The sequence below is a fragment of the Monodon monoceros genome, unplaced genomic scaffold (genome assembly GCF_005190385.1).
Source record: "Monodon monoceros isolate NGI ecotype Baffin Bay Population unplaced genomic scaffold, NGI_Narwhal_1 Super_Scaffold_5, whole genome shotgun sequence".
NCBI classification, from domain to species: domain Eukaryota; kingdom Metazoa; phylum Chordata; class Mammalia; order Artiodactyla; family Monodontidae; genus Monodon; species Monodon monoceros.
Window position 1 is genome coordinate 106,437,010 of NW_021703782.1, and position 13,047 is coordinate 106,450,056.

At 56.8% G+C, this 13,047-nt stretch overlaps 1 protein-coding gene across 9 annotated transcripts; it reads left to right on the forward strand.

Annotated features, from left to right (window-relative positions):
- Positions 1–1,590: 1,590 nt before the first annotated feature.
- DOLPP1 (dolichyldiphosphatase 1) lies at positions 1,591–12,158 on the forward strand. 9 transcript variants are annotated; one of them, XM_029202439.1, is made up of 10 exons: positions 1,591–1,688; positions 4,916–5,016; positions 5,240–5,324; positions 5,423–5,522; positions 5,754–5,852; positions 6,727–6,855; positions 7,341–7,430; positions 9,490–10,358; positions 11,236–11,336; positions 11,869–12,158. In XM_029202439.1, the coding sequence occupies exons 1-8, from the start codon at positions 1,613–1,615 to the stop codon at positions 9,524–9,526; spliced, it is 717 nt and encodes a 238-aa protein (XP_029058272.1). In that variant the 5' UTR covers positions 1,591–1,612; the 3' UTR covers positions 9,527–10,358; positions 11,236–11,336; positions 11,869–12,158. The 9 variants fall into 9 exon arrangements, with proteins under 9 accessions (XP_029058272.1, XP_029058269.1, XP_029058268.1 ...); XM_029202436.1 differs by having other exon boundaries at positions 9,490–10,797; positions 10,951–11,336; positions 11,869–12,154; XM_029202435.1 differs by having other exon boundaries at positions 9,490–11,093; positions 11,869–12,153.
- Positions 12,159–13,047: the final 889 nt, after the last annotated feature.

Sequence of the window (13,047 nt, forward strand, 5' to 3'; positions counted from 1 at the left end):
GGGAAGCTGAGTACCGTTGAGGGGTCCTGGGGGCCCTCCTGGCTCGCTGGTGGGTTCTGAGTCACCATCATCCCCCCAGTCCTTTCAGCCCCACCCATGGTACTCACTCCTGCTGCCTGGCTGGCTCACAGAGTCAGCGGAATTCTCTGCTGTGTTCTCACTTCTCATAAACACTTAGGCTATTTATCAGGCACTTGTTCTAGCATCGGCCTGGGCCAGTCTCCAATACATAACAGGCCCTGTCTTCATGCTGCCCAGGTCTTCTCCAGTTGTGGCTGCAACCACTTATATCAGAGCCCCAGGGGACATAAGAATGTAGACTCCAAGGCTGCAACCCAAGATCTACTGGATCAATCCAGGGCCCATTTTCTACAAGCTGATCTCGGCGCTGCATGAATTCAGAGAACCATTGTTTACTGTTGAGAGACAGACAAGGAGCCAATTACAGTCCAGTGTGGTCAGTGCTGGGGTAGGAGAGGGGATGCAACTGGGATGCAACTGTGGGAGCCCAGTGGAGGCCCCTCTCCTGGCCATGGAAACCTCTAAGTGAGGACAGACACCTGAGACAGACTGGAACAGCATGTGAAAAGGCTCAACGACAGGAGGAGCCCGGCACTTTACCTGACTGTAAGCACTGCAATCTAGCCCGAGAGAGAGTGAGGGTGGGAGAGGGAGAGGTGGGTGGTAAGGTGTGGCTATTTATGCAAGGCCTGTAGGACAATGAGAGGAATGTTTTGGGAAAACTGAGGTATAGGTGGAAAACCCGCCTCTTGTTTAAAATGCTCCCAAGATGCCTCATTAAGCAGCATAAATGGGATTGAATCAATAAATCTGTGTTAACTGAATGAAATGAGGGACGGAGTCTTTTAATTTCAATTACGCCTCCACTCGACATCAGTTAAGCTTCCATAAAGCATTCAGGGGGCCGACTGTGAGCCCCGACCCGGGAGTTCCTTCCCCCATCCCACCCCCAACCTTTAATGGAAAGGTTGTCAGTTTTGTGTGACTTGCTCCGTTGCCAGTCAGTAAAGGGCAAAGGAAAATAAGTCCCCTCTGGGTCTCTGGCCTCAGTTAACTCATAACTAAAAGTAGGTGAGTTCAGACTCCATAGTGCCGAGGTTGCCTCCCCGCTTCGAGCATGCACTCTGACAGGAGCTCAAGTCCTGTCGACCCCGGGCTGGCTCCCGGTATCGAGGAAGCCTTCACTCGGTACACGTCCCCACCAAACCAAAGCTCCCACCAAAGTTCAACACGCCCCCCAAGCTAGCGGGTGATTGGCCCGCCCTGCCCACACCGCGAGCCGGCCTCACCTTCTGATTGGCTGTTCTACTCTCTGTTGTGTGCTGAAGCCCTCCTTTTCTATGATTGGTTAGCCACCTACCTGCGCTCGTCCCGGATTGGGCGCCGTCTTGGCCGGCTCGCAGGCTCCTAGGGGCCCTGCTTCCTGATTCGCCGCTCGGGCCTGCCCCACGGCCTGCACGGTGAATGGCTGCGCCGCTACCTGTATCGGCCTCCGATTGGGTGCGCGGCACCTCCCCCGGCGTGATAGGTCAGGACCACCGCCCCCCTGGCTCCCTATTGGCTGCTCGGCGAAGCCCGGTCTCCGGGTAAGATGGCAGCGGACGGACAGTGCTCGCTCCCCGCTTCATGGCGGCCGGTGACCCTCACCCACGTCGAATATCCTGCAGGTAAAAGACAACCCCGGCTTCGAGGACGCCTTCCTGGGGCCGGCCGGTCAGTGCCGGGCGCTCCGGCCGGCGCAAGCCCGCAGAGGGGGCGCCGGGGGACCGGGGTGGGAACTGTCAAATAGTGAGACACGGAGGGTTCGGCCGGCGCGCGCGCTGCGCAGGCGCAGTGGTGTGGCGATGAGCTGGGCGAAATTGTGAGCCGCTCGCTCGCGCACTCTGCGGCTGCGCGGCCGGGGTGCTCCACTGGGTCCTGGGGCGCCGGTGGGCTGTAATGGGGCGGTGGTGTGCGTGAGGCGGGAACGGATCACTGGCCTGGACCTGGGCTCTTCTTCCCCGCCCTTCCCGGAGCCGGAGAGGCTGAACTCTCTCCTCGGCGTGTAGGGAGTGCCTTTTTCCTTCAAACAGTGCTTTTGGGCTGCCCGGAAGAAAGAGCTCCCCATTGCTGGGAGTGTGCAAATCGAGGCCGGGCAGCTCTTCGTTGTTTGAGTACTTCTGATGCCACGCCCTGGGTAGGGGGCACTGCTCTACAACTCAGGGAACCCTGTGAGGGGTCAGGCAGCCTCTGGGATGTTAACTTCTGGAGCTTCCCATCAGACACAGCTCCAGAAGCTCAGCGTTTTCCATCCGTGAGGTCCTTTAGTGAGCGTTCTGGAGGCCGTTTAGTAGAGTGGTGCAGAGCTTGGGCCTTGGGGTCAGAGTTCAGGCCGAGGCCTTGTGCAAGTGACTTCACCTCTCTGTGCCTCTCTAAAGTGGAACTAATCACAGTGCCTCCCTTCTAGTGGTGACGTGAGAATCAGAAATAGGAGATGTGAGAAATGCTGAGCGCAGTGCCTTGCACACAGTAAACATTGAAGAAATAACTGCAATTAACATGATCCCACCTTCCCAGGACCCTCTCAAGCCCACCCTGCCATCTATGTGTAGGATGGTTGGGTGTTGGGTGAGGCTGGGGGCCCCCTCATTGAGCCCTGGTTGCCCCAGGAAGGGCCTACTCATGCAGAGACATGAGAACCTGGCCCTGCTGAGGGTCCCAGGACTGGATGCCAGGAAACTTGGACCCTAGGTGTTCTGGGTTATACTGGGGATGGGGTAGCCCTGCAGCTGTTGGGCCCTACTGTCTGCCTGCCTCCCCGCCATTCACTCATCCTTCATTCAGCTGGTATCCACTGAGCACCTCCTGAATGCCAGGCCCTGGGCTCGCTCTGTATTTTGAACGGTGAACAAACCAATATGTCCCTGAACTCCCAGACTGTGAAAAAAAAAAAAAGCCCACTTTACAGGACGGAAACCAAGGCCTGGAGTGGGGAAGGGACCTGCTTAAGTCCTCAGCACCTTCATGATTTCCCCTCCCTGGCCTGGGAGTACTTCTCTGGGTGCTCACGGCGAGAAGGAGGAGGCTGGCAGACGTGAGCGGCATGACGCAGGCTGTGATGAGGGGCCCTTTGCAGGGACTGTGGGTGCCTGGAGGAGAGACCTGGCTGAACCTGGGGGCCTCTCTCAAGGTCTAGTGCCCCTGCTAACTCTTCTGTGACCCCCTGCACTTCTCCTTCGTGCCCCTCATCACACGGGCCCTGCTTCCTTCATCCATTTTCCATTCATTTAACATCATTTTAGAGCCCAGTTAAGTGCCAGGCGCTGTGCTGGGCTTGGGGGAATTGAGTGGGGTGTAGAGACCCCATCCCTGCACTCATGGCGCCTACTTTCTAGGGGGAGAGACAGATGCAGGCCGGATAGCTCCACTAATGAGTGGTGTCCTGAATGATGCCCTGGTTACAGATTCTGAGAGCTCTGCAATGGCAGGAGTGTGATTTTTTTTTTTTTCCCCACTGTGGTGGGTACTTAATTTATGTTGAGTTAACCCAGACAGCATCCCAGGTGGGGGAAACAGTGTGTGCAAAGGTCCAGAAGTAGGACAGAGCATGGTGCGTTCAGGGAACTAGAATTTGGTTCCTGGAACTGGAGCAGAAGGTGGGAGGGAAGCAGGGCCAGGACTGCAGGGCTTGATGAGCTGGATTGAGGTGGGACTTATCCTAAGGGCCGAGAGAGCCACCGGGGGGCTTAGATCAGAGGATGGTGAAGCCAGAGTTGCTGACAGCAACTGCAGGAAGGCCCAAAGGTGGCGCTTGCTGTGAGACAGGCCATGGAGATGGCCAAGGGTTTGGGGGCGCCAGCCATTTCCTGTCCTCCTGATGACCCAGTGTCCTGGGCATCAGCTGGACAGCTGAGAGACCCAGAATCTCAGGGCTGGAGGGGGCCAGGCCACTGTGTGGATGAGGAGACAGAACCCCAGAAAAAGGAAGGGCCTCACCCAGTGTCATCCAGGGGGCCTATGGCAGTACTAGCATTTGGACCTATGTTGCTGGCCTGTTCTCCCAGGCCAGTTCAAAGCCAGCCCTACCCTGGGTAGGTGTGGGGGAGGCCAGGTGTGTGCCCATCCCTTCAGCCTGGAATCTGGGCTCGGCCTTGGGTGGGTACCTTCCTGCTGCCTGTGTGAGGCCAGGCTGGTGGTGGGGCGACCTATTAGGGGGTAAAAAGCAGGTAGTCAATAGGTAGCCAATTTTTTTGCCAGTAGAGAGGCAGTGAGAAGCTGTTACTGCAGCGGGTGGCCATAGTGGGCAACGGAGCTTCCCCCGCACCCCCAGCCTTGGTCCCCGTCAGAGTCCGCAGTGTAGACCCAAGTCTGTGCGGTGTTCAGAGAATACCAGGTTGCCCTGGAGGCCCAGGGCTTGGCTGGGTCGGTCTCCGCACAGCACTGCGTTCCAGAGGCATCCATGTGCCCGCCAGGCTGCCTCCTGGGACAGGGCCCAGCCTCTGGGGTCAGACCAAGCCAGGTTCAGATATCCGCTTTGGTGGGATAGTGGGTGTAGCACCTGGACCAGGCTAGAGACTTGGATTTTAGTCAGATCCTACCTCTTTTTGGCTGTGTGACTTTGGACAAATCATGCAGCCCCTGTGGGACTCAGTGTCGTCATCTGTAGAACAGGGAGAGTGAAGGCACTGCTTTAAACTCACCATCTGTGAACCTGAGTGCTTAGTAAACACGCTGTGCCCGTGACTGAGGACGAGTGGTGAGCTTGGAAGGCTGAGGCACTCCCAGCCACCTGGCCTTGCGCTCCGGGCCCTGCTGGGACCACCTCTCTGACTGAGGCTCTACTTGGCTTGCTGGGGCCCAGGCCCTCTTCGATGGCTGCGCTCTGTCCTCATCCTGTTCTCCCTGCCTTGCCCAGGTGATCTCTCTGGCCATCTCCTTGCCTACCTGAGCCTCAGCCCCATATTTGTCATCGTTGGTTTTGTGACCCTCATCATATTCAAGCGGGAGCTGCACACGGTGAGTGAGTCACTCCCACCCCAGGGAGGAGGGGCCTCACCATTCCTTCCCAGGGGCTTTGCCTTCCCTTCCCTGCTTCCACCTTTCTTGAGGTGTGTGGAGCCTCCTGGCTGGTTGCAGGTTGTCCACGGGGCTGGAGGTTCAGTGGGCGGCCACGGCCTTTGGGCTGGGCGGCGGCCAGCAAGCACACAGAGGCCCTGCTGACCATGCATCTTCCCAGCAGATCTCGTTCCTTGGGGGCTTGGCACTGAACGAGGGGGTCAACTGGCTGATCAAACACGTCATCCAGGAGCCACGGCCCTGTGGAGGTAGGGCCCAGGCCTTGGGGGTCTGCGGGTCCCCCAGGTTAGGGCATTACTGGGAGGCCTGCATCCTCCCATCATGCCCTGTTCTCTGTCTTCACCAGGTCCCCACACGGCAGTGGGCACCAAGTACGGGATGCCCTCCAGCCATTCCCAGTTTATGTGGTTCTTCTCCGTCTATTCCTTCCTTTTTCTGTATTTAAGGTGAGCTTCTGCCCTGGCTGGGGTGGCCCTGAACTGGCCCAGGCTGGCCTCTGCCAGGGACTTGCTGCAAGCCCTTTGGATGCCATTTAGGGCTTGGCCTCTACTGTGGGTGGGAGGAGCTGCAGCCAAGGCAGAAGGTGCCCAGGGAGCATGTGGCTGGGGCCGGGGCTGTGTGGGAGGCCTGGGCCCCAGGCTGTGGGCCGAGGCCACCTAACAGGCTTGTTTTCCCAGAATGCACCAAACGAACAACGCCAGGTTCCTGGACTTGCTGTGGAGGCATGTACTCTCCCTGGGTCTCCTCACCGTGGCGTTTCTAGTCTCCTATAGCAGGTACAGAGGGAGGTAGAGCCCCTGCCCCACGCCCTGCCCACTGGGGTCCAGCTGCTTACTTGGTCCCTGTTGGACCTCGCTGTGGACCCGAGTCCCAGAGCCTGTAGAGCAGGGCTGCAAAGGGGGTCCCAGGCCTCTCATTTTATTTTATTTATTTATTTTTATTTATTTATTTTTGGCTGCGTTGGGTCTTCATTGCTGCATGAGGGCTTTCTCAAGTTGCAGCGAGCGGGGGCTACTCTTCGTTGCGGTGCGCAGGCTTCTCCTTGCGGTGGCTTCTCTTGCTGCGGAGCACGGGCTCTAGGCGCGCGGGCTCAGTAGTTGTGGCTCATGGGCTCTAGAGCGCAGGCTTGGTAGTTGTGGCGCACAGGCTTAGTTGCTCCGCAGCATGTGAGATCTTCCCGGACCAGGGCTCGAACCCGTGTCCCCTGCATTGGTGGATTCTTAACCACTGCACCACCAGGGAAGCTCCAGTCCTCTCATTTTAAAGGGCCAGGGCTCCAGCTGGCCCTTCCAACCCAGTCCTTGCTCTCTCCTCTTGGTTGGGCCCAAGGTTCTAGGGTTAGCCATCTGTTCCCAATGTCCTGGAGCAGCCCCTTGCAGACAAACTCCAAGTTCAAGGGCTGGACAGAAGGGAGGCAAATCCTACCTGAGCCATCCCTTCACTTCTAGAGTCAGGGGAGCAGCTGCTGGGGTCCAACCCCTTGCCTCCTTCTAGAAGTAGCTCTGAGTCCATGTGGTCACAGGGTCCCGTCTGTGTATGTCTCCCGTGTGTGTGCAGAGGTCCAGGGAAGCTGGCACTCAGGTGTGCAGGGAGGCTGTGCAGGACTGTCTCTGGCTGGCTCTCATGAACTTCCCTCTGTCCTTGGCCCAGGGTCTACCTGCTGTACCACACCTGGAGCCAGGTGCTCTATGGGGGCATCGCTGGAGGCCTCATGGCCATCGCCTGGTTCGTCTTCACGCAGGAGGTCCTCACCCCCCTGTTCCCTAGGATAGCAGCCTGGTAACTGCCTCCTGCCCCTGCTGCTGTCCCCCGCTCCCCCCACCTTCCCGGGCACTATGGCCCGTGCCCCTTCCTGCGAAGGGGCCATCAGTGGGAGGACCCAGGCGTCCTGACCCCAGCCTCAGTCTCCCTGGGAGGGCCCTAGTGCCCAGGCCTCTGGTGGGCATAGGGCTGCAGGCCCCGCTCGTCTGGCTTCCATCTCCCCCAGGCGTTTTCTCAGCCCAGAAGCCAAGATGCCAGCCTCTGTCCTTGCCTGGCCTCTCAGGGACTTGGAAAGCAGCATGTGTCCTTCTGGGCTGTGTGTGCCTTGGGGCATTGGACCTGCCTGAGCGTCACACAGGCGACACATCTGGGTCTTGCACAGGCCAGGCAAAGTGGTGGGGAGAGGGTGCATCACCGGCCCCAGGCACTGGTGGGAGAGTCTGGCTTGGTGACAGACTCATGTCCTGATATGGTCCTGGATTTCCGGGTGTCTGTCTCTCCAGGCCTATCTCTGAGTTCTTCCTAATCCGAGACACGAGCCTCATTCCCAACGTACTCTGGTTTGAGTACACGGTAACCCGGGCAGAAGCCAGGTGAGTCAAGGGGATAGCAATCACTGGGTCGTGGCTCAGTGGGGCACATCCCTCAGTCAGTGCCGCCCCCAGTTTTGGAAGGCTGCCTGAGAGCCGGGCACTTGCCTAAGCACTTTTCTTGTACTGCCTCAGTGAATCCTCCCCTGGACCCCATTTTACAGATGAGAAAACTGAGGCTCAGAGAGGGGAGGAGAGCAATCACTTGACTAAGAGTTTGCAGATCGTGGGTGTGGGAGCTGGGCTGGGAACCTAGGCTGTTGAGCCCAGGGCCATGCTTTCTTTCTTTTTTTTTTTTTTTTTCTTTTTTTTGCGGTATGTGGGCCTCTCACTGTTGCGGCCTCTCCCCTTGCGGAGCACAGGCTCCGGACGCGTAGGCTCAGCGGCCATGGCTCACCGGCCTAGCTGCTCCGCAACACGTGGGATCTTCCCGGACCAGGGCACGAACCCGTGTCCCCTGCATCGGCAGGCGGACTCTCAACCACTGCGCCACCAGGGAAGCCCCAGGGCCATGCTTTTAACCTCTGTGGCCCGGAACCAGAGAGCTGGGCAGCCAGGATTCTCTGGGGGCCTGTGTGTTGACCCCCCTTGGGACTGTTTAGCTCAGACACTTTCCTCTGGAGGGGTAAACTGAGGTGTGGTGAGTTAGGGGCACCCGTGTTTGCACAGCCAGTCAGGGCAAAGCCGGCTTTGGAGGCTTCTTCTGACTCAGCTCTCCACGCACCCCAAATCCTGGGTGGGGTGCCAGGTGGGGTCGGGAAGGCCTGGCTCCTTCCCAGGTTCAGAGGGGAGCCGAGGTGAGGTTGGGCTCCAGCACAAGCCTGGGAGGTTTCCTGAGGAGCCCTGGGTTCCTGGTGAGAGGAACCACAGGGCGGGGTCACAGCAGCCGGGAAGTGTGTCTAGGGCATCATGGTCCCAATTATCCTAACGAACTTAAGGGTAAAGCCCTGGATCCTGAGGAAAGGGGATTTGAGGGGTTAGGGCAGGCAATCCTGTTATTGGCGGAAGGCCCCAGCTGGCCCAGGCTCTCCACCTGGCTCCCAGAGCGGCCCCGCCCCTCCCGGCTGGCCGCCACCCACCTTGATGTACCCAAACTTCCATGTGCACCTGCTCTGTGCCAGGCCGTGGACGGCAGTGGCCGGCAGGGGGGACACGAGGAATGAGGCACCTACCTGTGCAACAAGTGCCTCGGGCTTGAGAGCTCGTGACAGCAGCGTGCTGTGAGGGTGTGTGGTTGGGCTGGCTGGCCGCTATGACAGGTCTGAGCAGAGAGAAAGCGGGACTGTCCAAGTTGGGGTTTAGCAGGGAGCGTGCTCTCAGCATAGGGAACAGCTTGTGCAAAGCTTCTGAGAACAGGAAGCTTGAGGAGTCCACCAAACAGACAGAGGCAGGTGTGGCTGGAGCCCAGGGAAGAAGGGGGCTGGCCATGGCACGAGGCTGGGGCTGCATCACACAGGACCTGTGGGGACAGTTAGGTTTCTGAATTTCAGTGGGGTCTCTCGAGGAGCCAGGCCCTCCAGGGAACGGGGCTGCCCCTGCTTCCCTCAGGCTCCTGAGCCTGTCGTAGGTATCGCCACACGCCCAAGTCAGGTACTCAGATCCACTCGATAACTTGTATCAGGAGTGCTCCTACCTTTGCTTATGTATATCCCAAATGGAGAACTCACTACCTTCTTGTCTGTTTAGGTTGATGGTAACAGAACCCCACTTATGCTGGCTTATCTATAAGTGGGAACTGCCCATGATTACTGGAATCCAGCCAGGTCCCTCTTGCCTCTGTTCTCCCATCCTGGCCCCTGCCCCTGCCCCGGCCTCCTGGCTGCACTTGGACTCCAGAGCTGAGCACCTGTGATACAGGCCCAGCAGAGACATTGACCCTCTCTAGGCCCCAAGTCCCAGGTCCCAGGGCAGGAGCTGTGATTGGCCCAGCTTGAGCCAACCACTGGGGCTACTGGGAGTGGACACTCATTCTGATGGGATTGTGGGGAGGAAGGAGACAGCTGAGGGGCGAGTCACTGGACGCCAGGAGTCGCCTCATCTGACCCCCACCCCCACTTTGCAGGAACAGACAGCGCAAGCTGGGGACGAAACTGCAGTGACCGGTGAGTGTGGCTGTCTCCAGCCTCCAGATCTGGCCTGCACGATGCCTTGCAGGGTGGATGGAATGACAGACAGAGGGACGAAGCAGAGACCTCTACAGACCCAAGTCACCGAGTGGAGCCTTTTTTTTTCTTATTCTAATTTTAATGAACAAGGTGGACCAAAGGGCTGAGCCAGCCCCTCAGCCAGGACCCTGGAGGGCCTGTTGCCGGGGGGCCTCACAGCCAGAGACCCTCACAGTGCTGCTGCCAGCCCCCAGTTGGGCGGAAAGTGCCCCTGACGTGGGCACTGGGGCATGAGGTAGAGAAGGAGGGCTTGAATCTCTGGCCACAGGGCCAGGAAATGTAGGTGGCGTGAAAAATGCACACTATTTATTTTTTGGTTTTGTCAAAGGCAGATGGGATTTTGGAGAGGGACTGGAAGACCCAGCTCTGCGGGGGCTGCCCTGCGTACCGAGGAGCCCAGGTCAGCTTCCCAGGCCCTTTGCCCTGGGCCCGAGAGACGGCCTGGGGACCCAGGAGGAGGGAGCACTCCCATGCCCCCCCTGCCGCCAACGCCATTCCAGAACCTCGGTCAGTGTTTCCCGTGTGGGAGCCAGGCCCAGAGAGAGCAGGGGTCTGCGCTGCCATCGCTGTGTCCTACCCGCATCGACCCTGCACCACAAGGGCTTTCTCTGGTTCCCTGTCCCCAAGACAGCGGTCCCTTTCTGATGAAAGAGCCTGCGCCTGTGGGTGAGCAAACCCAAGCTGTTTACAGCTCTTTCCTGTCCTGCGTCCGCTACTGGGTCGTCTTCATCTCCACCCGAACAAAATGCAGAGGAAACAGGAGCTGGTGAGAGGAGTGGGGCAGCGGTGCCTACTGTCCCCACCCTTCCCTCCCCTCTGTGTGCTCTGAGCATTCCTTGTCCTTCCCGACCCCCCTCCGAGAGGCTGGGAACCTGCTTGGGTCACCCCAAACCTGTGTCTGGGGTGTGGCTCACAGATCCCCACTGCCCAGCTCGGAGGACGACTCCTCCCAATCTTGAAGCCGCTTTGAAATGGAGCTGTGGAGAGGAGATGCGTCCAGACTTGGAAGCTTCTAGAACTGAACCAGGCTGCTCGGGACCTGTGTTCCGGGCCCGACCCCCCTCCCGCCCCCGCCGCCTTTTCTTTGTGGAGGTTGCTAATCTGCTGCTGAAGCACAATATTTTGGTGCTTTCTTTTCTCATTTGCTAAAGACAGTGTCCAAAGCCATTCCAGATGCCAGGACCAGGGGCCTGTTTCTGGGGAAGGTTGGTCAGTCCCCACATTTTCCTTTCCTTCCCTTCTCATTTTTATTTTTTACTTTTTGCCTGAGATAAGCCAAGTGTGAGGTGGTTTGACTTAAGAAAAATCAATGAAAATTGTTTACTATTGTTTTAAAATAAAATCTTCAACTCTGGCAGCTTGAACATGTTGACTGAGCTGATGGGAGGAGCCGGGGACGTGGCTGTGCGGACACACGACCCGAGGGGCAAGGGCATGGTTAAGACCGGAAGATCGTGCGCGTCTCCAAGACACCTAGTCCCCTCCAGCCCCCAGAGCCAGGGTTGGAATGGCCTCTGTGACATACCCCACTGGGCTCTGAGGACAGCTCCCTTCCATTGAGTTTTTTTAGTCCCAGTCTACCTCCCCCTGTGGCACTGGCTGGCTCTGCTCTCAGTAAGCCTAGCTTCTCCTTCATGTGACAGCCCTTGAAGACTGGGGACAACCAGCATGTCCTTCTCAAGTCTCTGCCGGGATAAAGACCTCCACTCCTGCTGAATTCAGTGCTTCTTTAGTGTGCGGACAGGTGAGTATCGTGCTTTGGAAGAAATAACTGCAAACTGACCTGGGTTTTGGATGCCTTGTAGGAGTGAAAAGAACACAAGCCATTTCAGGGGTCCAATATGGGGGTTCTAACCCTTCTTTAATTCATTAACCTGAGATTCATAACAGCTTCACCCTCAGGCGAATCAGAAGTAATCCCATCCTCACATGCGCTCGAAGGCTGGGTTTGGGTTCCCCACCACGGTCCATACAACCTGGACATTTAGTTAAGGTGACTTCATCCCAGACATGTGGCAGAAGCAAGCAAATCTCTGGAAGAAGGAACCTTCATGCTAGACTTCAATTATTTATACAGTTTTAAGAAATTACCGTGAACAAAATATAGACAAAGATGACCAGGTAGGAAAGGAATCACCACCATCCTTGAGAACTAGCTGGAAACAAGTATTAGAAACAAACCCACACATACTTCAGGTGCTGGAATGATCGGGCACAGATTTTAAGTTGTTTTACTTTTTTAAAGAAGTAAGGGACAAACTTGAAAATACCTGCAGGACTTCGCTGGGCGTGCACTGGTTGAGAATCCACCTGCCAGTGCAGGGGACACAGATTTGATCCCTGGTCCGGGAAGATCTCACATGTCATGGAGCAGCTAAGCCCGTGTGCTACAACCACTGAGCTTGCGCTCTAGAGCCTGCGAGCCACAACTACTGAGCCCACGCACAGCAACTACTGAAGCCCATGAACTCTAGGGCCTGCGTGCTGCAACTACTGAAGCCCACACGCCTAGAGCCCGTGCTCCATGAGAAGCCACTTCAATGAGAAGCCCACGCACCACAAATGGAGAAAGCCCGCACGCAGCAATGAAGACCCAAGGCAGCCAGAAATAAACATATGTATATGTATGTATGTATGTATGTATGTGTGTATATGTATGTGTATCTGCAGAGAACAGGAAACTATAACGTGAACCCTGGCAGATTTTTCAATGAATACTGGAAAATATGATAGCTAAAAAACAAGAACTCAGTAGGTAGATTTAACAGCAGACTAGACATAGTTAAAGAGAAAAACTGGAGGTCAGAGGAAATCCAGGATGCAGCAAGAGAGGACGGGGCCGTCTCATGAGCCCTGAGGTTTCCCTGAATCCCGGGTAAACGCTGCTTTTTACCCCAGTTGGCACTCACCCACACGTTCACCCTGGTTGGGCTCTCAGAGAGCTGCCCAGCACCCCACCTGTGGGTTGCCCAACTCCTTTTCCCACTCAGTTGGTCACCAAGCCCTGCTCACTCCACCTTGCCAGTGTCTTTTGAAATAGCCACTTTCTCTGCCTTCCAGGCCAGTCTGGGTCCCAGCCCACTGCCCCCTGCTCAGCAGCAGCAAAGCCTCCTGGCAGGTTGCCCTCATCCCCACCCATCAGGGCCCTTCAATCCATTCCTCAGCATCTTCCTAAAACATCGTCCTCAGTGTCTTGGGATAAAACCCAAGCCTTTAACTTGGCCCATGGCGTTCAGCCCTCACTCAACCTTGGGGCTCTGCTCCAGGCCTGCCCTTGATTCCAGCCACTGCACTTTCCCAATGGAGAGAGCAAAATCAAGTTCATGCCAACCCGGACAAACTTTTAGAGGACCTAGGTAAAAGCCAAGTAATGTTTATTATTTTATTATTCTCAAATTTCAAATGCTGTATTACACAAAATATATAAATTGAGGACAGTTCTTCTTCACTCATTT